Source organism: Leuciscus leuciscus (genome assembly GCF_965113295.1).
Source record: "Leuciscus leuciscus genome assembly, chromosome: 6".
Classification (NCBI taxonomy): domain Eukaryota; kingdom Metazoa; phylum Chordata; class Actinopteri; order Cypriniformes; family Leuciscidae; genus Leuciscus; species Leuciscus leuciscus.
Window position 1 is genome coordinate 15011327 of NC_138730.1, and position 24312 is coordinate 15035638.

At 38.9% G+C, this 24312-nt stretch overlaps 1 protein-coding gene and 1 long non-coding RNA gene across 25 annotated transcripts in view; one reads left to right on the forward strand and one right to left on the reverse strand.

Moving 5' to 3' along the window:
* Positions 1–24312, forward strand: part of dlg1b (discs large MAGUK scaffold protein 1b) — a 127547-nt gene that overhangs the window by 61750 nt on the left and 41485 nt on the right. For 10 of the 24 annotated variants that reach the window (XM_082173952.1, XM_082173963.1, XM_082173971.1 and 7 more), the window contains 3 exons: positions 1554–1679; positions 21148–21246; positions 21821–21874. In XM_082173952.1, coding sequence (XP_082030078.1) covers positions 1554–1679; positions 21148–21246; positions 21821–21874 — 279 coding nt within the window. Of the gene's footprint in view, positions 1–1553; positions 1680–6351; positions 8709–21147; positions 21247–21820; positions 21875–24312 lie in introns of those variants that run through there. The other 14 variants (XM_082173957.1, XM_082173960.1, XM_082173964.1 and 11 more) reach the window with 7 other exon arrangements.
* LOC309501852 overlaps positions 1–24312 on the reverse strand; it is a 109664-nt gene that overhangs the window by 40246 nt on the left and 45106 nt on the right. The window lies entirely within an intron of this gene.

A 24312-nucleotide genomic window follows, 5' to 3' on the forward strand; every position in this document is an offset into this window, starting at 1 on the left:
CTAAACAGCCTTTTTGACTTTTTTTCTTTTCTTTTTACTTTAAGACCCCCCATGGCTCAACATAATATTTGAAGGCCCCTCCATATACACTAAGATATTTCCTGTATTTCTGCTGTAATTATGAAACAAACAATTGCTTGTTTTAAAAGTTTCTTTTTATTGATATATTGAATTAATTCAAGTGGTTATTTAATTTAATATATTAAATTGACCACAATTCATTTTGTGATTCATACAGTAATATTCTGTATTCCAGAAATCTGTTCTTTAATAAAAACCAATAGTTTTAATAGGGGAAATCTATCCATCCATCCATCCATCCATTCTCCAAACTGCTTTATTCCCTGCAGGGATGCTGGAGCATATACAGGTACAGGAATATGCAGAAAGCTTAAAGTCCCCCTGTAGTCAATAATTTAATCCCTTAAAACTCATCTTTGATCATCAAAATTACGTATTTAAATGTTTTTTTTTCCTGTGGAAAAAAATTCTTCATGCCTTAAAATAGCTTGAATGTAACTACAACCTTGCTTAATGGCTTGTCTTAAAGCATATTAAAAACACAACATAGACATATAAACAACAGTAAAAAAACACACAAAAAAAACACTTGATTTCACCACAGGGAGTCTTTAAATATATATTAACTTTACTAATGTACACCAACATATATTCTTAATGGTTACACCACACAACATGTTAGAAGACTAACTAAATGTAAACATTTCTTCATAATTGTATAAAAGTAAAAAAAAAAAAAAAAAAAAAATTTGAATGCAAAGAGTACATTTCCAAGAATGTGTTTTGAACTCCTTTTTTTAAATTCCTTTTTCTCTATTGTGGACACTTTTAAATGTTATTGACCCAGTAATGTATCATATGACAATTTGAAAAGGATACTTTGTGAGGGAAACTTTTGGAGATTAGTTGTTCAATCCATCGCAGTGGTGGGTTCTATTGCCACCTTGTGTTACATAGCAGTCATTGCAGTTGTACATGTTTCAAACTGCTGATACTGGTCATTATGTACCAATGATTTACATACGTTTGCTACTGAATATGTTCATGGAGGTGGGAGTGACATGGTTGAGACTGACATTCTATCCCAAGAGTCTTTTCATATGTGAATTTGTTTTACATTGAGTTTTATAGTGTACATTTGTATCTTTGTACATTAAAACAGTCTGCATGATCCTCATAGTTGCCATTTGGGATTAATGTTTCCATCCCGGTGATTATATACAGTCTGTGTTCCATCAACATAAGCGTCCTTGTGATACCACTCTCCGTTTGCTGACTCTTAGGCTTTGTCTCAAAACCTAGTGAGCTTGCCTAGCCTAGGGACTGCATTTTTGGGTATCATAGGACGTTCAAACATGTATGTGATGCCCCAGACCGATGACTAGATGAGCAGCTCACTAGCTCTAAATCCTTACTCCTCATTTTGTCCTATTGTCTGTCCTCTCTTTATCCTCTTCTCATGATGATGCAATTGTAGGCAATTTGAAGTCAAGCTTATATTGTAATACTATGAGTTCAATGCCCCTCTGTAGGTTGAATCGCTGGAATGCATCTTCGATGGGCCGTCCGCTGTAATGAACGAGGAGAGTCCTCCGTCTCCTACTTCTCCTACTACTCCCCTCTCCAACCCGTACCCTCAAAGTCCTGTGACCGTCCAGGTAACAGTCACCCCTCCGACTTGGCGAGCATCTTTATGTGCTTCTGGTGTAGTATCTGTGGCTTGCCAATTCTGTGTTTGTCATATGGCTGTCAGTGGTGTGGTCTGGTGTCGGTCATCTCCGTGTGATGAGAGTGGCTGGTCGATGCAGCTTTTTATCGTTTCATGAGGAGTCACATACGTTTTATCAGACAGGCTTGATGCTGACACTAGAAGGTACATTGCAGTACCTCTCGTTGGTCCTTCCTGTTTGTATAAGCAATATTTCATTTTGATTAGTGCATGAGCCTGCTATAATCTACATATGTGGGTTCTAGTTAAATTATCAACTTGTGTTGCAACTTGTTTTAAATGCAACAGTTGTTTGTCTATAAATGTGGAAGCGATAGCTTTGCTGTTGCATTCGTCATCTGTTGGTGCATGCTGTCATGCATGGAAGCACCTTTGCTTCCAGAGCGCCGCATGGCCAGTGTTTTTCCGTGCTGTAGATTCCAATTAAAGCCTTGGTTACTGCATGAAATGGTCATATTATATGATGATGGCAAATTCCTGGTTTACTCCTTTTCTGACTGCACATAAACTAGGTCTTGGGATATATGAGGTGAAAGTGCTAATTCAGGTCTAGAAACCTAGAAGTTTGTATTTTCTTTGCCACATGCTTCTAAGAATGAGGCAGTATTGGTATGGGTTTGAGGTGAGGCTGTGTCCTTCAGTCACTTTTCTCATACAAATCATGAGCCTTGAGCTGCCTCCCATTTCTCGTCAGTGACGTCAGTCCTGATAAATCTTCCCATGAGGCAAAGTTGAATGGCTTTATCGCACGTTCAAGAATGCATTAGGCGAGCACGACAAATGCAAAGAGGTCAAGGTTCCAGAGTGCCATCCCCTACAACCCGGGAATTTCCGTAGGCACAGGAAAGGATATTGCCCTGCCTCATCTCCAAGGCAGTGTGAGGAAGAAGGGGAAAACATCGTCCTCTCTTTTATCACAACGCAGCATAGAGACACTGCAGCCGTTTATCAGAGAGTACTGTCTGCATCGCAAACCTCTGGACTCATTTCTTTCAGGCAGTCAGAGAGGAGCGCAGTCAGTGCTAGCCAAGTCAAGCACCCAGTCTCACTCTCTCAGCTTCCTGCTGACTCATTTTGAGCTGGAAGAGACGAACGCAGGCACCTGCATCTGCTCGCATCCCACCACTGCACAGCCGCGATCGCATCAGCGTGCCAGGAACTGCACCAGCCACAGCAGCGAGTGAAAGAGAGAGAGAGAGAGAAGGTGAAACGAGTAGCGTTACTGGGGGCTAGACTGATTGTAAAGTGCTTTATTTCTGCTGCAGTTTACGTGCGTCAGGGAGCCTGTGTTTTTCTCTTTCCCTGCATGCTGCTCTTCGTAGGTACCTGCACCGTATGTTTTTGTCGCCGACGCGCACTATGTGCAGAAACTGGCTTTAAGATGCCTGCGTAAGAAGAGGTGGAGGGGGCAGGTCAGAGTCGGGAAACCAGTTCTATTTTACCGGAGCGTGAACCCCACACACGCACACTCCAGCCTCAGCCCACAATGCTCAACTCGGTGTGGTATGCTAAAAAGATGGGTCGCCGGATCATGGGCACCCTCAGGAGAACCAAGAGGCGGCGTCTGCACTTGTTGGTAGGTCTGGAACTCCGCAACAAGAAAAAGCTGCGTCTCAGTCACGGCAGTGAATTCTTTTGGTAAAGCAGATGATAAATGTTTAAACTTAGTTTTGGTTGTTGACAGAAGTTACTTGATTTGCCTTGTATACAATTTATTGTGCATCATTTGTAACTGCATTCATCTGATTCGTGGGAACTTAGCAATATGTGTTTTCACCCAAAAGACCAAATGGACCATATAATCACGCCTTAGATTGTGAGAAAGCAGAGTAGCGTAATTTTTTGTTAGCACGTCATGGAGTCTGAAAGGCACTGATTGACAGACTGTCTCGTAAGGCCACAGTAAAGTCCTTTGTTTTGTTGTGTGAAATATGAGCATTGATCTGCGTTTACATTGTGGCAGTCACCTGCGTGAGTGTGTGATGTCAAACACACATCAGTGTGTTTCGATGAGAAAATGTGAAAGCACATATCTCTTCCCTCTGCTGCCTGGCAACCTGCGTGCCTCTGTCATGCAGCAGTGCTCGCTGTGTCTTACACACACACACACACACACACACACACACACACACACACACACACACACACACACACACACACACAGTGTGTACTGCACAAAGCGTGCACGTTACAGATGTGAATGGTAGCGGTGCTTTGCCACTGATCCAATCATGGTTGTTGAGACACTGGAAAGATTAAGCTCATTTAACTAGTCAGATTTACTGTAATGGTCCCTAGTCGCTAAATGATGCATGTAATTTGTTATCAAATGCATGTTACATGTTTAAATACCCATGGTAGCTTTCTTTGTGCCTATTTATGGGTTTGCTTGTTTGTGTGTATTTACTTGCAGTCCCTATAAAGACACAATTGTTTTGCTATTGGCTTCTACATTTAAATCATTTAAATAATGAAACCGGCACCTTAAAACCCAACAGATAACCAGTCATTGTTCAGGTCAAAGAAGTGAGTGTGTATATATATATATATATATATATATATAACATAAATGGCATTCCAAATAAGGTAGATATAAAATGTTTAATTTAGAAAAAGGGTACAAAACAATCCAAATGTTTGGATGTTTAGTGATGTTCAATTAGCAGTGTGCCTTTTTAGGGCTATACAGATTTCCCGATTTGATTCTATAGCAGACTGTTTTCATTAACCGGCAACTTTATTTTTTTATGCCATAGCCTTATTGGCAGTGCTCCGACATATCTTACAGTTTAAGACGTATCTTGTCATCGTTAAAAGATCAGCCTTGGCAGAGTCATCAGAGTCAGTTTAATGCACTGGCATTCTCAACAACACTGACGCTGAAAATGGGAGAAACATTGTGCCACAATTATATAGTTTAACGGTCTTTCAATCCATAAATCACCAACATTTACCATGGATTTATTGTAAAACACTAACTGTAACCATGGTATTGTGGCAGAAATGTGTGATATATTAATATCAAATTTGATAATATTATTAAGGTAGACATGTATTAAAGGAATGGGATATAATTCTTGTATTTTTTGTTGTTAAGCTATTGCAGTTTTTTTTTGCATTTCTATTCATACCAAATGTCATTAGCCTACTGTTTTTTCATAACAAATACCACATGAATAATACTTTTTACCTTGGCAAAGGTGTTATATGTGGTTTTAACTGTGGTTATTGTGATCTTCAAATGTATGATACTATGGAAAACCAATAGTTAATTTTAATATGAGTAGAATCCTAGCTAATACAGTCAGAAAATGTAAATTTTATTTCATAAAAATTAGGTTGTTAGAATTTTTAAAGATGTTACTGTTTTTGTTAAAGGTCCCATGACATGAAATTTCCACTTTCTGAGGTTTTTTAAAATTAATATGAGTTCCCCTAGCCTGTATATGGTCCCCAAGTTTCAAAAAATTGTAATCGGTGTAAATCGAGCTTTTGCTATTTTTCTCTGCCTTTGAGAAAATGGAAGCTCAACCGGGCTGATCTTGAATCTCCTCCTTATGACGTCATAAGGAGAAATGTTACCTCCCCTTTCTCTGCTTTGCCCGCCCAGAGAATATTTCTCGCCCATGAGAAAATGAGCTAGGAAGTAGAACGCGCGCGCGATTTTAGTTTGTCCACGAGAGATATCATGGCTTTTGAGCGAGCGAAGCATAATAATTGCTCAATAATTGGATGTACAAATGAACATCGAATGGTCAATACAGAGCTGGGCTTGCTGAACGTCGGACAAGTAAGTCAACAAATTATATATAAGTGTGTTGCTTTACTGTTTATGGTTACCTAGCTTCTTACACGTAGAATGTGGCTGTCACATTAGCTATGCAGTTACTTGCGCTAATGTAAAGGTAGACAGCATCAAGTTACACATACTGTAACGCGAGTGTTGTACATTTCTTTGTTATTTGGATAACCGTTTTCCTGTTGGTTATATGGCGCGCGTGATATCCGCATTTCAAGATCGCAGAGCTTGATGTAATTGTAATAAGATAAATTACAGACATTACAGATCTCTCATGAAAAGGCAACAGTAGGTTCGCGTTAGCTACATGATGATAACTGTAAACCATCCGAATAAAGTACCGTATCCAGACATAATATTTTAAACTAACCATTCGGAAACGTCCTGCTGGAGCCGCTGAGTTGCAACTTCTTCATCCGTTGCTTCTCCATCTGGATCAGATTCTGGGTCAAACTGAAATGCTTGAACGACTGCGTGTCTTCGTGCCATTGCAATATATCCAACATAAACAAACATGCATGGTACCGTTGCGCAAGATGGTCAAGGCCACACCCACCCTCCACCTTGTGCCGCCTTTCTCCTACTCATTAGTATTTAAAGCTACAGACACCGAAACGGCCCGTCTGAAGGAAGCTCATTCTGGTACTGGCTTGTAGTGGCTATAATTCTGCACCGAGGCTGAATTTTTGGAAAGAGATTTCAGATACAGTACTAAGGACCACTAAGGACTATATTAAAGCCTACAAAAAGTAGCATGTCATGGGACCTTTAATAAAAATAAATGTATATCTACATCCCAGCTCAAGCTACTGTCAACTCAAACTACTGTCAAAATGAATGTTTGTAAGAGACAAAACATGTACAGTAATATTATTAAATTAATATAATTATTCCATTTTCCATTACTGCAAATAATTTAACCTATGTTAGACCAAACACTAACATATATTTGAGACGGGTACCTGTTAATCATGTTGTGCTTTGATAGTTAATCTGGTGCATCAGAGTGCAATAATGTATTGAGGATCTCTTTTGATAAAAGTAAATTCATGGGTTATAGTTTTGGGTAGGATCGTCATCAGCAGCAGTTCTTTCATGTTCCCTGAACAGAACAGGCTTTTATCGGAGGCTGAATACAGAGAAAGGGTGGTGACAGGAATAGCCAATACATCATTTGTGGATTCTGACTCTGCTATCAACATCTATTGAGAAGCTGACCAGCAGTCTGACCCTGTCAATAGCTGGCCTAATTTGTCTGCCATTGTGTGGCCTATGGAAGATTTGAAAACGGATATCCAGCGTTAGGTGCCCATTCTAGCTATAGAAAGAGTCAGACGTGGTACCTTCATGCAGTAGCTGTTTTAGTTGCTCTAACACATGCTTTTTTTGTTGTTGATCTCATTCTTTTACTCTTAACGTGTTAAGACGGTCAGATCCATGAGTTACTATTATTGGTGTGGATTCCCCATGCTGCTCAGTGCTGCAGCGTGGTGGTTTAATCGTCAATTAGCAAGGTGACAGGATGGCTCGGTTCTGAGAGGCGACTATAAATGGGGTTTGCTGGCATCTCATTAGATATGCACACAGTGTATTCAGGGATAATTTGGAATTTATTATTGATGTCCTGTCATATCTATTGACAATCTTTTCAGAAGGAGGTGGTGGTTTAGCATTGTTGTTTGGGATGCCATCTTACCCTCCGAATCAATAGTTAAAGCTAAGTCCAGACAAGCCAGACTCCCAGACTTCAGTATAATTCAGTGGTGTTTATGTGCAGAAGGCTTTATCTGATTGCATGAGGGGATGCAACACTATCACAGCGCTTGAGCCAGCATGGTGTTGACACGCGAATGATAATGTTTTCGTACCATCCAGTCCCTGCTGTAGGCTCTAGTGCACTAATGAATATGTCAACAGATGAAGCCGAAGAGCATGTTTACTGTGGCTTCTGGTGCGAGACAGGGGACCGGAGCATGCTCGGGAAATCCTGCTGGCTCTCTTAGATGTGCGAGCAGTTGCCATGGCTTTATGCTCCTAAGGGAGTGGAGGCAGAGCCTGGTGACAAAATCAGCCAACTCATCCGGCACCTGTGGCACATCTACGGAACTGATGAACGGAAGAGGTTCCTTCTGAGTACTGGTGTTAAAGATCGGGTACTATATCCACAGCGAATGGTAATGCAACTGATCCGGACTTGGAGAATACTTCATACCTTTTTGTGCTTTTTCCCCCCCAAAAAATCTACCTTTTTGATCTAATTACTGACAACTACTACACTTTTGATGGCATGGGAAAGCCTTCTCGGAGGAATGGAGATTGAACTTTATTTTGGAATGATGCATGTTTGGGTCCCGGTTTTCACTTTATGAAAAAAAACTGAGGGTCAGTTTTTAACACTTGGAAGCATTGTTGGCTGGGCTGAGTGACATTCCCAATTGGACTTGGATAGGCAGCTGTTAATCATTCAATGGCCTTTAAATTTAGTATCTTGGAAGCACATCGAATTGCACAGATGGTTTCATTGGAACAAAGTAGTGCCAACTCATAATTTGTCCAGCTACTGATCACCGTCTTTGAGTTTGCTTCCCCATCTTCTTGTGGCTGATAAAAAGGCAGCTAGCTTTGCGTAGAATACTTACTTACTTCTTTTCTCTCTGTCTTCTAATTTAATCTCTGTGGTGCATCTGAAGCGAAGCAGAGTTGGATGGTTGTTGCTGTTTCACTGGCCAAGTTTTGAACGGCATGGAGTATCCAGGGTCATGAGGCTTTGTCCTGATGAAAACTCCTGATATGGCACAGCACAGGAAGCCACACTCATAATTAAGGAAGTTGTTTGGAAATGCTCTTAGACTTTGACTAGATTTGTTTTCCTGTTTTTGTCATCGACACACTCCCGAGAAGTGACTGGCGTGCATCCATAGTACATTTGCAGTGATGAACTACATTTTCGGTGGAAACACCCTGTACACCAGGGGAAGTCGAGGCGGCAGCACCAGTTCGACCCATGGTGGTTCATCTGGACCCAAGCTTAGACAGTGGTCCATACGTAGTTCCTCTGAGGAGACTGCAAAACAGACCCCGTCCCGCTGGCGCAGAGTCCTTGCCACCCTCACCCACCTCAATACCTTCTCTGACTGCATCATGTCAAGCACGAGTCAGGTAAGTTCTGCAAGCTCATGCAGAGGTGCCACAGGACACAGACATCAAGATAATGTTAGCTTTCAATCCTTATTCGTCAATGACAAGCTATTTCTTTCAAATAAACGTGTGTGAGTTTCAGTGTTTACTTCCACTCTGCCGTGTTTTTTAAAATTTGATATACAGTTGAGCTATAACAGTGTTGTTTAGTATAATTTTGTCAATGTTATATTTACCCAGATTGTTGTTGATATTTGTCTCAAGACCTTTGATTGCAATGACAGATTATGAACTTTTGAAAGGTTTTTTATAAATGTAAGCAGTTTAATTTAGAGCACACAAAACTCCCTAGAATTTACATGCTTTATATTATATTATATTATATTATATTATATTATATTATATTATATTATATTATATTATATTATATTAATTACATTATATTACTGTTGTTTGCAATACTGTCGCCAGGACAATGTTAGTTGTCAGTTGACAGGCCATGTGATTAGTTATCCTATTAATTGTGTTTAATCGTTGAGCTTCACCTTACACCATGTGATCGGCGCATATGCTAATAATTCACAAATAATGCCACTACATGTAGTAGCAGAATTTCTTGCCCAATCTCTTGTTCCTTTGTAATTGTAGTCAGGTGAAAATGATTTGACAAATAGCAGCAGTTTCACTGAAGGTCAGAGAGATAATTGAACAGTTGAATCCCCTCACACAGTGTAAAAGAAACTCTCTTTTAAAATAAATCTCTGCACATGCATGAATATGTTAGTATTATACAAAACACTGTATACTTATTTTTAAATTGAAATTCAAATATCCTTTTCAAAATAATTATTAATACTAAATTGTATTTTCCATTTACAATTTACAGTTGTTGGTATTATGTGTTAGTTAGTAGAGAACATGCAAGCAAAATTGTCCAAGAACCTTGTGTTGGTTGTGTGGCCAGTAGGTGGCACTGGAGCTGCATTGTTTTCTGAGGTAAAATGGCTTGCTGTAAACTTGATCTGAATCCTGACCACATCCTTAAGTTTGGATTTAAATCTCTCACTTGCACCTGAAATGAGCAAAGTTTAAGAAGCTTAAACCGTGGTCTACAGGGGAGCAAACTATTATTATTAATAATACCATTATACTGTTAATATATATTTTTTGAAGCATTCAGAGAGTTAACTTTTCAACTTTTCAGCACTTTTCAAATTACAAATAGACTGATTCTCACTCGGAAAACTAATGCTGTGTGTTTGACACTGTAACATGACATTTATTAAACTGCACTTTAACCTGTTCATTGTATTCGAGTTCATCCCAGCTGACACACGTACTATACATGCTGAAGCAGTGGTTGTTAACAGCTTGGCACACTCAGACTCATCAGTTCAAATCCACTTATAAAATCAGCCTCCAATCCAATGGCCTGAGTTGTCATGTCAACGCAGCTATTCTAGGCCATTTCTCTATTCATAATATTCCCAAAGGAAAGATCCTTTGCATCTATACACTTATGGTAAGCCATCTGTCACAAAAAGGGGTCATATGTAATATACATTATTTTGTATGTTCTTCTGTGGTATATGTATTCTTTTATTATTGAGTGACATTGATTGAATGAAACTGAAATTCAGACCACAAACAAATATTTGTGCATTTCAGGCGTTAAAATCTAATGGACAATCGACTTAAAGAGAATTTTTATATATAATATCGGTAACACTTTACAATGAGGTCTCATTTGTTAACATTGTTTTAGCTAACATGAACTAACAATGAGTAATACATTAGCTAAAACATAAGTTAATAAAAATCCAGCTGTTCATTGTTTGTTCAAATTCGCTCACAGTGCATTAACTAATGTTAACAAATACAACTTTTCATTTGAATAATGTATTAGTAAATGATGAAATTAAAATAAACAAAGATTAATAAATGCTGTAGAAGGGCAGTTCATTATTAGTTCATGTTAACTAATGTAGTTAACTAATGAAACCTTATTGTAAAGTGTTACCATATTATCTTATTCATCCTGACTATGATCACATAGAACATCAGAGAAAAGCTCCCCACAAACACCATGCTGACTCAAGCGACGCAAGGAGGTCAGATATTGTTAATTATGTGGGTGAGGAGCTGTTTGCTCGATGGATCCCCCTCATGCGAGGTTACAGTCGCTCTATGTGTGTTGGCGCTGTTTCAGCAGGCTGGCTTTGTATTTGAATCGGAGCTCAGCATTGATTATTCATGCCAGGAAAAAGCCCCTCCACGCCTGATGGCTTTGCCCATTGGAGCTCTCTAATTGGCATGAGAATCCAAAGAGATGAGAGGAAGGGTGAATGAGAGAGATACAGAGCGCGCAAGAGGATCGTTGCGCACACCAACGCGTGAGAGACTGGGGCTGAATTTCCCTCCAATCGCTGTTGCCAAGGCACTGCACCAAAACACAGCAGCTTTTTCAACGTCAATCTTGTTCTCCTTAAATTTTGACGCCGTCTCCTAACGTTTTGTCCACGTGCCGACCATGACGACCTTCTATTCTGGCCATGAGTACGGCATCCGGAGAGCAGATAGCTGTGAGAAGAGGAACGACTCTCATGCTCGAGTCCACCTCAGGCAGAACCCGCCATCCTCCTCCATCCTCAAGCAACCGCATCTCCAGCAGACGGTGAGCCAGGAGGGCTGCTACAACTCTTGCACTCTGCCCTTGAACATAGGAAAGACCAGAACCAAGTTCCTCAATCTGCGTGACAGCGTGAAGAAAAGCCCCACCAAGAGCACGGCCAAAGTGAGTGGACCAGGGGAGAGGTTTTCCTTTTGGGCCTCTGTGTCATTCGATAAGGTAAGTTAGAGGATGAGCAGCTCCACACTTTGGACCTTAATTGACTCAGGATGCTTTTCTACTTCTTGGTGTTATTAAATTAGGTTCCTCCTTTACACTCATGGCTGGTGTGCTCTCTTACATTTTTGTTGATCTTGATATATCTCATTCACTATCGTGTCTCTTCAATCTACAACACTGGACGCTGTACATGTCAGCTCCTTAGTGTTTTCTGTTTTTTTACTGCATTTCTTTGTAGTTTTTCTGCCCCGCATTCACTTTATTCTCTTTATAAATTTGTGGGTTGTTGCATTTTATATATGCACCTTTTTTTCCCCTTTCAAATGTCAGTTATCATCAGGTCGACGCCAAGCTTCTTAAATGCTAATGTGTTGTTTTTCCATGTTAAATTCATTTAGAGCAATAATCCCACAATTAAGGGTCTATAGTGGGACGCCAAAGTGGAACTCCAGTCGATGGTATTGACAAGCCCTAATTTTAGTTTCCGTGCAGATCGCGTGTTTGCGGTTTAGGCACCACAACAATTAAAGTGGCATCAGTATTGTTTAAAATCAAGCAAACCCTATATATATATATATATATATATGGGTCAAAGACAAGAAGGGGTTTCATGCATCAAAAAAATAAATGTGTAATACAGTTTTACTTTGTTTTTTTTCCGCCTGTACATTAGAATTTTGAAATCTTTATACTTTGCTAATATCCTTCAAACCACTAGTTTTTTGTAGTTTTTGTAAGGAAGTGAAAATCATATAATAAAATTTAGTATGATCACATATTCGTGTATATTTTTTAATAATTACAGGTCAGAATAAGTATATTGTTTCATTTTTACATAAATATATCCATTACGCTGAATGACCATGGTTTGTTACTCTGAATGACATTTTGACAAAATATTGCCATAGTTCCCTTAATTGAATTTATTTTTGTTATTATTCTGTATAGTTAATTTTTTTCCAATAATATTATAATTTATTATAATATCAAGTGAAAGACGGTAGAAGCAGATGTTGAAAAACAATAAGCATTTTATTCTACAGTTCTGATGCTCCCTGCCCTATGCTTGCTTAGCTTGTCACTTTGTTTCTGACCTGCTCGGGCCCCAAAAATTACTCCTTGCAGCTATATTTATGAATACTTTTTCATTTTTATGAGTCTTTGGGGTGGAGAATCCCCTCAATGGTCTCTTTTGAACTCTGTTCAAAAATACTGGTAAGCTATTATTCTGACAATCACAATCCTGAATTCCTTTCTCTTTTCCTTGCTAAAGGCCGTTTACACCAAGTATGATAACTATAAGGATAATGATAAAGATATAGTTAAAAAAATCATTCTAAATATAAAAGAATAGTAGAGTTCACACCACAACTATAATGATAACGGGCTTAACGGCACAGAGAAACGATATCGTGGAATCACTTTCAGAGCCATTTTTTTTTTTTTTTTTTTTTTTGCTAATGAACAATAAAAACATTGACAGCCAATCAGAATCCATTCCGCTTTAAAGAGCTTCAGCATTTAAAATGGCAGATGACAAAACTGCAGTACATGCTTAGAATGAACAGTGTTATCATTCATTGGTGTGGACGCTAATATAGTTACCGTTATAGTTATCTTTATAGTTATTGTTCTTAAGAGTGCCGCCCTAGATACTGGTCTGCATTTGCTTTTGGGCATTTTACAGTGTCTTTTAACTCTGTTCGTGGGCATCTAAAATGAATCAATAACAAAAATTAAACAATACAAAAATGCATTAAAATATTAATATTTATTAAGTTTAACAAATGTTTTCAGTGCTAAACATTCCTCTTTATCTGTAATATGAATAAGATGCAAAATTTTGTATTTATACAGTGATACTGCCATTGTGTAATAAATGACACTTTGGCGTAACAATTTATATATATATTTAGGCTGTGTTTATTTGATTGAAAATACAATAAAAACATATTTATTATGTAATCAAAATGTTATTTATTCTTTGTTGGCAAAGTTGAGCTTTCATTACTTTAGGCTTAGCCTAAGTGTCACATGATCCTTCAGTGATCATTCTAATATTCTGATTTGGTGATGAAGGAACATGTATTATTGATGCTGGTTAATATTTTTGTAGAAACCATGATTTTATTGTAAACTGCATTGTTAGCATGAACTAAAAATGAACAGTACTTCTAGAGCGAGGGTCTTCAACCGGGGGTCTGCTGCTGTACTGCAGGGGATTAGACAATTCATGTTTGATGATAAATAATTTTTTGATGACTGACAGCTTTTTAGTCTTTGTAAAGGGGGTGGACTTTGCTTGCTTTTGAGGTTATTTATAATCCCTTAAAAAAAAGTTTTGTTTTTCATGATGCAAAGAGGACCGATGGCTTTTACATGCTGCAAAATTTCGGATGTGACATCTGCATATAAATGCGGGATTCAATCCGAAATTGCAATTGACAGTGATAGCTAGCACGGGACAAAAATATGGCATGTCAAAATAGATACAGTATGTGCAATGTAAATGAAGACTAATAGATTAATAGAAAAATATTCGTATCAGTATATTTTTTAAATTCCATTCCATTTATTTGTAAAAGTAATGACTTGTAAATAATCTTAAATGTCTCACTGTATATTGTCTTGTTATGGTGGAGCCGTTGCTTACACATTATATCTGCACTTTACTGTAGAACCCTCACTAATTTCAGATACTCAGTGATTTGATTCTTAATTGTTTATCTCACAGTAAAATAAAAAACTTTGATGTTTTAGTTAATTTGAGGCTAAAGTTCAGGTAAATGTTTGTCCAACTGACTTGTAAAATTAAAATGTATGTCTGTGGAAATCGATTAAAATAATTTACAACAACTGTGAAAAACTCATGAATTTTTATCGCAACATGGAAACCTATACAGGGCTCGCAAAATTTCAAAATCTCTGGTAGCCCTTCGGGCAGGCACTCTTCAGATTTTGGTAGCCCGAAATGAATTTTACTAGCCCAGATAAAAAGACAATTTTCCATGTAGAAAATTGGTTAGGAGTCAAAACAATGAATCAAAAACTTTTTCAAAACACAAAATATCAACAAATATGCATCTGGTTCTGACTGAACTGAAATGTGTGTGACAAGTATGGAACATGAATCAGTCATGTCTGTGGCTTAGCCCCCAATGAGGGTATGATAATTTTTTTTTTTTAAAGTAACACTTTAGTTTAGGGTCTAATACTCACTCATACTCAGTCAGGGGGGTTCGAGAATTTTTTTATTTCTCTGATCTACATATGTGCATTTTAAGATGTTTTGAAGGCCAAAAAAAATGGATAACAATAGCTTTTAAAACCATGTAAGTGGGCAGCTGATTATTTTTCTCTCCTCATCAGCATCACACTCCTATTCTCTTTGTCTTCCCCTCCTAAAGCTGAGCTTTGACTGATATAGGCTTTTCATTTTTGTCTGTCAGTGAAGTAAACATAAGCCCCTTTCACACAGCGCTTTGAACCCGGCAAATTGCCGGCAAATTGCCAGAGCGCCTTCTGTGTGAACGCAAACTCGACCCGGGATTTATGCCGGGATCGATGCCGGGTCGGGACCTAGTAACATTGCCGTGTTCAGTCCCAGAACGCGCGCTGTGTGAACAAAAGCCGTAATAATGCCGTGTCGTAGTGATGACGCTGAAGCCGGGATCGTTCGCCAGCTGTGAAGCGGTACGTAAAGCGCAATTTTATGATCGAATCAGAGAAAAAAATGCACAAGCGAGAGAGAGAGAGAGATCGCAGCTCATAAGCAAACTTAAGACGCTGCTGAGATTACAAGTCACATCGATGTCACGTGTCTTTACGGCATTTTTACGGGTTGTGTGTGAACGCACTCTCTGATTCCGGAAAATCACTGGCAGTGTGAATGAACCAAAATCAAACGAACCCGGGTCAAATCCCGGGTCACTTTATCCGTGTATTTTCCGGAATCTCTGTGTGAAAGGGGCTATAGGGTCATCTGATAGGTTGATTTATGAATCATTTTCTCAGACGCATTAATTTACTGAAAGCTACTAGGAAAGCTAGGTAGCCTAAGTTTATTAAATTCATTCACAGTATGTACACATTCATTATTGATCTTATTCCTAATACAGGGCCGTAGACAGGGCTTTATAATCAAAGAGGTCCTGCATTTAAGGTTATTAGGGGGTTCAATTTTAAAAAAAATTGTCCATTTCAAGACATTTTAAGGCCAAAAAAGGGATAAGAAATAGCTTTAAAACAACGTCAGTGGGCAGTAGATTATTTGTCAATACCTGCTCTCACTTCTTATCCATCACTCTCAGTCTCCTCATCTTGCCCTGTCTCTTCCCCTCCTAAAGCTGAACTTTAATTTACTGAAGGCTACAAATTGTATATTAATTCTCAATATGTACACATTCATTATTAATCTTGTGCCCAACATGAAAACGGCTTTGTTAATGCTCTGTTAATGTCCCCTCACAATGACAGTAAACTAATTATTAGTCACGTTACATAGGCCTATTTTCAGTTCAAAATGGCGAAATTCGACAAAAGTATATTCGTTTGTCTGATCATTTTTGTCATTTGTTTCACATTTATGACCTAAAAAACTGTCAAATATGAAATGTTTAGTTTACTTGCATCTTATCTCGCAGTCGCTCTGCTCAAATTCGCGCTCAGAAGCTTCTGTATATAAAGCCCGCCTACTTTGATTTGATTGGTCATCTCAAATATTCTGACATTGACAGACCAATGAGACTCAGATGAACACACACACACACACACACACACACACACCCTGTCCTCTGTTTCTGACGTGCGCTCTGCTCGGAGCCACTGCGGATTGAAGATGAAGAACGCGCTGAATCTGATTATAACAAGACTTAAGCGAACAGTATTTCAGATAGCCCGTTGGGCAGGCCGGTTATACATTTTGGTAGCCCGAATCGAAAACAATATAGCCCCGGGACGTCGGGCAGGCGATTTTGCGAGCCCTGCTATAATAAGTGTTTATATTCAGACTATTTTAGACTGGTACGGCCATTCCAAACGGTTTTCAGTGGCAAAATTAATGAAAATGAAAACACAGATGTGTGTAAATCCTATATAGACACTTTAATTTCTGACTGAGTGAAATGCCTAAACTTTCTTTGTAGGATAGATACATCGTTAATTGTGAAATCTGTGCATATTGTACATCAGTGGCTGAGAATCGCCTGTGATCTCAGTTGGGGGATTGTGAGTGTTATGTCCGAGTAAGTCCAACTCCTCCAAGCCATTCCCCAGGCTGGATGTCAAATAATGACGTGGACATCTGCCCTGTCATAGTGTTACAGTCATGCTTATCGTTCTTGCTTGTCGTCACACAGCTCAGTAAACAAGTAGCGAGAGTCTCAATAACACTCTATGTACACAAACAAATGCAAGTTCACTGCAGACGTTTTGCCATTAAATGCCTGTTTTAACATACTTAAAGGTGAAGTATGTAGTTTCTGTGGCACTAGTGGCACCTAGCGGAATTAATAAAATAAAGAATATTTTCAAAACAACCTTGCAAACGCCCCTTACATGCATTGCGCCTCCCCCAACTCAAACATCACATAGAGCTCTTTTTTTATTTCCTGCAAGAAACCCATCTACATAGTATTGAAAATGTATGTCTTAATCGTGGTTGGGAGGGGCAAATCTTTTATTCTTCTTTCCAGGGTAGATGTCACAAATAATATCATAACAGAATGGCCTTTATATAATTATGGAACTGTTGAATTTTCAAGAGTTCATCATACTTTTTCCCCGATTGATTACTTTTTTCTGGATAATGGTTCAATCTTGTGCATACCGAAGTATTGTCATATCGGATCATGCTCCTCAAGTCAACTGTTGACTTGACTTTTTTTAACTTAGCCCCTTCTAGGAGAAATTGGCATTTTAATATTTCTCTCTTGGCAGATGAGAACTTTGTCTCCCTTAAAGCTGATCAAATTTCTTTCCTTTTAAGCGTCAATAAACTCAGCATACGTCTCCGGTTCAACAGTGTGGGTTTAGGCATATGTAAGAGGCCATATTATTTCTTCTGCCACTAACAAAAGAAAACACTCTAAAGAAAAGCAAATCTTTCTTGCAAATGAGATTTCTAGGTTGGATGAACAATATGCCAGGTCTCCTACACCGGACCTGTATAAGAAGTATCTTAAACTGAAATCAGAGTATGGTTTGCTTTCTTCCAATGAAGTAGAGAGACTTTTGAGAAGAACTAGAAGTGTTTATTGTGAAAGTGGGGAGTAATCTGGAAAACTACTGGCAAATCAGCTACGTAGGATCCGCGCAAAACAAATTATCAGTGGTCTTTGTTTGGATAATCGGGAGGTTACAACTGAACAAAGCATAATTAATGATACGTTTAGAGACTTTTATTCTATTTTGTATGCCTTTGACTAGGAACGCTCCAATCAGGATTTATGCAGCTAATACGACTACCGATTATTTGTCATGATGATCAGGCCAATACCGATCCCGATCATTCAAACTTTATATAAGTGATATGCAAGCTCTCAGTTGACTCATTGTTAAAAACATTTTTTAGATAAAGTAATACCACAGATGTTTCCTTGGTTATATTATTTACAGTAATGTTTTACTTATTTTAATTGGGTATCAAATAAATAAGCACAACAAATATTTTAAATAGGCCTTTAAAAAAAGAGCGTGTGTTCTCTTGATGCCAAGAAGGCATTTGATAGGGTGAAGTGGGAGTACCTTTTCTTAGTTTTGGAAACATTTGGATTTGGCCCGGCCTTTCTTGGATTAAATTATTATATACTGCTCCCTCCGCAGTAGTCCTGACCAATAGTCTGTACTCTAGACCACTTAATTTGCACTGTGGGACTCGACAGGTCTGTCCTTTAAGCCCATTTATTATTCGCTTTAGCCATTGATCCTTTAGCAATTGCCCTACGCGAAACTCAGCAGATTACTGGAATTACCCGTGGTGATGTTGAACAAAAGGTAATAACAGGTCAGGCATCTGATAAAATTGATCTTTAGATAAAATGGAGTACTTTTTCTAGGAAGATCCTGGCAGACCACTCTCGGATGACACATGGGACCATATCCGACCCCGTGCAGGCCCTCTCATCATCAGTGTGTGCTCGGTACTCGCTTATTCAGTTCAAAGTAGTACATAGAGCTCATATGTCAAAAAATGTAATTAGCTCAAATTTTCCGTGTTACTAGTCCCATATGTAACAGATGTCACTAAATTAGGGCACTATTGGCTATCTGTATTTGACACTCTTTCAGCTCCAGCACAGGTTAGTGCCAGATCCCCTGGTGATTAATATTTGGAGTTGCCCCAGAAGAGTCATGGTTATCAGCATCAATGTGTAAAGTCCTTGCTTTTTCTTCCTTGTTAGAACGTAGAGCAATACTACTAAAGTGGAAAGAGGCTGCTTCACCCACTCACATCCAGTGAAAAGATCAGGTTCTCGTTAAGAGGATCGGAAAAACAATTCCTTAGGATCTTGCGCCCCTTCATTGATTATTTTGATCAATGCCTTATTATTGACAATATTTCTCTCTATTAAACCCTAAATGGATGCCAAACCAGTGTTTTTTTTTATTTCCTAATTTTTGTTTTGCATATATGTGTGTGTTTATGTGTGTAGGTATGCATATGCTACTTTTCAATTTTCAATTCTTATAGTAATCAATGTTCAGCATGGATGTAATCCCAGGGATTTGTTGGTGAGGGTCTAGGGATTGTTGAATCTAATTTGTATTGAAAAAATCATAAAAAACTTTTAGCGGTGTTGCTATGTGTCATGAGTAAACAATTGAGTAGGCTAAGGGTGTACTCACACTAGGCACGGTTGCCATGAACCGGGCCCGAGTACGATTGTCCCCCCTCCCCACTCCCCCTCTGGCCTGCACTCACATAGGGTTTCAGCATTCGTGCCGGAGCACGCTTACTTCATTATGGTGCGACGGTTTCGGGATAAACAGGAAGAGCGGCGCTCTCACTGAACACAATGGAGTCCAGCACGGTTAGCGCTCACACTGCATGCGAACCGCGCCCGAGTCCAACTGAACCGTGCTCTGGCCCACCTCTTCCAAGCGGGCCAGGGCCGGCTAATCGAGCCGCGCCCAGGCACGGTTCGGAGCACTCACACTAGTCAAACGAACCGCGCTTTGGTGGTCAAACGCACTCGGGCACGGTTCAAACTGGCTAGTGTGAGTGGTACCCTAAGACGCAATCATTTACTCTCATCTCCATGTCATTCCAAACCCATAAGGCTTTCGTTCATCTTTAAAACAAAGATTGTGGTATTTTTAATGGAACCTGAGAGATTTCTGCACCTCTACTGAAAGTCCATAAATGCGTTCGTTCGTTCGTTCGTTCGTTCGTTCATTCATTCATTCATTCATTCAGTTTTTGGTATAAAATTAACCTATATGAATCGAGCAGTTTAATCCAAGTCTTCTAAAGAGACACAATCGCTTTATAGACCTTATGTAGCCCCGCCCCTTTTCAGCGCTGCGCTCGTTGTCTTTTGGCTTCCGGTCTGTATTTTCACAGTGATCTTGCGTATTTATGAATGAACGGCTCGTTTTAAAATCTTCCCGGTCTACTGACATTTGTTAAGACATCTGCTTTAAACATTACAATTCACATGAGAACGTTCGCTAACTTTACAATAAGTAAATCCACTTCACCAGCTAATTACTCCTGGACAGCGATGCCATAGAGATATACAGAGGGACCGCAAAAACGGAAGTTCTAAGACTAGTCTAAAGATGGCTGCGTGCTTGTTTCTCTGGCGCATATGATAACATTAAATTTTTGCTTTTATTCGCAGATAAACATTGATCAACACACATCAAATATGGTTAACGGCAGCTCAACTGTACTTGCTTGAAGTGCAAACAAACCTCACTTACTTGCAGAAGCACTAATGTACCTGCATGTTGATGAGAACAAACATCATTGTTCTTTTGTGTCAAGCAAGCAAGTTTGGGCTTACGTTTACCATATTTAATGCACTCAATGTATGTGCGTTGATCTATGTTTATATGAGAATAGAAGCCCAAATTAAATCTGTTAATCATATAAAGTGTCTTATCAAAAGACTATTAGTAAACCGCTCAATCCATGTGGATTACTTTTACAATATCTTTATGAACTTTTTGAAGCGTGAAAGCTTTGGTGGAATGGATAGCTATTTGAGTGAACTATCACTTTGAACATGTTTTCTTTACAGTTTTGTAACAAGCTGATCATTATAAATATATAATAGAACTCTAGAGTGACTTTGGATGTTTGCAGTGGCTTTGTTGATTATGTCAGGAGTAACTGTACCATGTGCAACTGGGTGGATTATGGCCGTATTCTCATTCACATGCTCATTTCCATTCTCCCCTCATCTGAATTCTTCAATAATCACTAACGGAGCGTCTCGCATCCCCCCGCCCTCCACCTTCAGATTTGCTTCAATCTAGCACACATTCTCATACAGACACCTACTTGCACCCATCCTCCATGGCTGGTTCCTGTGCAATGATGTGCATTGTTGTGTTGTTGTGTATGTATATGTGAACTGACCTCTCCCCTTCCATGCTATTGTTCAGCAGACAGATGCTGTCCCACCCTCCACTCTCATAATCCCTGTGATCCCAATCTCCACTGTCCCTGCGGAGCCCGCTGTCATCTCTCCATCGACGTCACAGGTCTTTTTTTTTCTTTCTCTATTTTCCCACTCACCCCTCCCTTCTTTTTTTTTTTTGCTCTCTTCCTGTTGGTCATTTTTTCTTGATCCCTGCCATTCCACTGCTCGTTGATGGGGCTGAAGGATTATCGGCCCTAGAGTCGGGTAAAGTACCACGGCTCCCCTTGACTAATAGCCTCTGCGTGTCAACCAACCGGAGGAAGTGGAAAGCTCCACAGAAAGACAGACAGACAGAGAGATTGAGCGAGCGAGAGAGAGAGAGTGGATTTAATTTTAGGCTACTTTTGGCTCGTAATAGCATTCATGCTTCAGCATTGCATGTTCTGCAGTATAAAATGCCATGTACGTACTTATGCTGGCAGTGCTGTGTTAATCTGGTGTGAATGCCAGTGGTGGTAAATGTAGCATCATGTGGAGAGTAAGTGAATATACCTTTGCTGTGTAGAATGCTGCAAGCTTAACACAGCTTTTCCTACTTGCTGCATCTACTAAACGCTTCCCGTTCCAGGTTCAATTTGGATGGAACTAGAAATGTGCTGGAATCGATGCCTTAACTGGACTGTTTTCTCTTGCAGGCAAATCCTCCCCCTGTCGTGGTAAATACAGAGAGCTTGGATTCAGCTCCATATGTAAGTTTTCTTTTCACTTATTTACACTTTATTAACTTTTTTTTCATTTTGAAATTCAGAATTCCCTCAGACCAGCATGCCACATAGTTCTATCGGTTTCCTTTTTGTAAGCAAGCTGTTATGGCAAGTCACTTTTGGTGATACCAGAAGAAAAAGGTGTAACACCTTTAAAATCAGGTGGCATTCCCATTTTGCTTATGTAATGTCATGGATTTTAAATAGAACCTGGATATTCAATAAGAAAAAATATTGGGTGGCTCTTGACTTTATATATCTCGAATTGATTGGATTGAGTGGGCATCCTGTACCAATATGGTGACTGGAATGTGATGCCTAAATACACTCTTAAAAAGGTGGGTACAATAGCTTGTCATTGGGTCAGTACCCTAAAAGGCACATCTTTGAACCTCATTTACACCTAAAATGTTGTTAATATTATCCTAAGGGTACATGGTACTTGTAGCAAAAAAAGTTCATATTACAACTCCAGGGTACTAATATATCTTGTTTAGGCATAAATAAGGTACAAAGGTGTTCCTTTAAAGATAGTGCCCCAGTGACAACATGTTGTACCCCTAAGGGCACAAATTTGCATTACATAATACAATAGCTCATGCAGCCAAGGTGACGTCAGCATAAAGCCACTTCAGAGGCGGAGCAAGTTATTACATTTTGATGAAAGATCATGAAGACAATAATGTAATAATATCTGAATGACTATAAGTGTAGTCAATATCTTAAACTCATGTTTTATCAAGATATATTTTCTTCAGTCATATTTTATTTATTGCACTATGTGCTATTACTGGATTCTGTTTTAAGTCACTGACTTGAGTCAATTACCAGGGTAGCTCTGGACCTTCAATGTCATGATAGCGTAGAGTTTTGGAATATCGTTTCTAAGGCCCATTAGTTTAGTGTGGTGTTCATTCAGCACTGTAGTGAACTGACATCTCTTGGGTTTGTTTTCCACTTCATTTCCCTTGAGTCTTCCTGTGGAGTAGTGAGGTCAGTAGTCTTGATTGTGCCACTCAGGGCCACTACGTCTGTTTTTCTCATCAAGCACCACCCATTCAACCTCCACTTCAGCCTTTCTGCTGGATCAGCAGTGCTGCAGGTTCTGGGTAGCTTACAGAGCCTCATGGGACTTCTGTGATCGGGGACCATAATTGACTCCTTGTGGAAATTATTTTGTGAAGGCAAGTGGGGTGAGAATAATGTTTTTAGGTTTGCTTGTTTAGAGGACACTACATTATGTTGGCGGTGTTGCTGTGGCTCAGTTGAGATGAGAATTAAATCAGGCTAATATCTCTATCATTTATTGAATTTGTTGACTTGAAGATTTAAAAGAAATCTGCACACCTAGTCATAAATTAAATGGCAAATTCAAAGTAACTTGTACCCTACTTTCCAAAATTTGGTGTCGGTAAGATAAAAAAAAGAGGTCTTATGTTCACCAAGGCTGCATTTATTTGATCAGACATACTGTAAAAAACAGTTACATATTGAGAAAATGTATTAGAATTTAAAATAACTTTTTTTTTCAATACATTTCAATATATTTTCAAATGTAATGTATTCCTGTGATTGCAAAGCTGAATTTTCAGTAGCCGTTACCCCATCGTCAGTGTCACATAATTATTCAGAAACCATTCAAATACGCTGATTTGATGCTCAGTATTTTACTGTATAGTTGTGCAAAGTTTACACCTGCTGAACCAAAAGGTGTACATTGTGCAAATAGTATAATAGCAAATAAAGTCCCTGATCTTAAATACTAAATACACTCAATATAAATATCAAATCTTGAAAACTACTAATCACAAATAAAGTGAAATCAGTGAATGGAAATGTCCTTGCTCATTATCTTAATGTACAGGGGGCTTTGTGAGTGTGGCACTGTCTATGTGCTGAGACCAAACCAGACGCAGCCAGCTACAATGCTAATGAATACGTAGGCTCAATTCCTCTATGCATTACATAATCAAAGCTGAGTTCTTCTGGAAAATTGCTTTGACACATATTGTATGGACATATTGCAGTCACATATTGTATAGACTCTGTGGTTTAAGGGTCATCTTTGTCATTTTAGTGTCAGTAGGTTTAAATAGACGTCAAAAGAGTCTTTACCATTCATAAATAATGAATCACATAGTACTACAGCACACCTGAGTATATATTAGCACAGTTTGTTGCTTTTCCAATCTAAAAAGAGTGTTTAGACCCGGAAATTGTAATGTGTGATGTCAGACTTAACTGATTTAGTAGTAGTAATCTTTATTTGTCCCTTCACAGGGCAATTTATGCAGCATCAACAATAAAATACAAACTGACATAACACGAGACATCACAAACACATGAACTACAAAAACCCAGCCGTACATCAAATTTTCCTCATAACTTTAAGATGTATTAAAAAAAAAACCTAAACTTTAAAA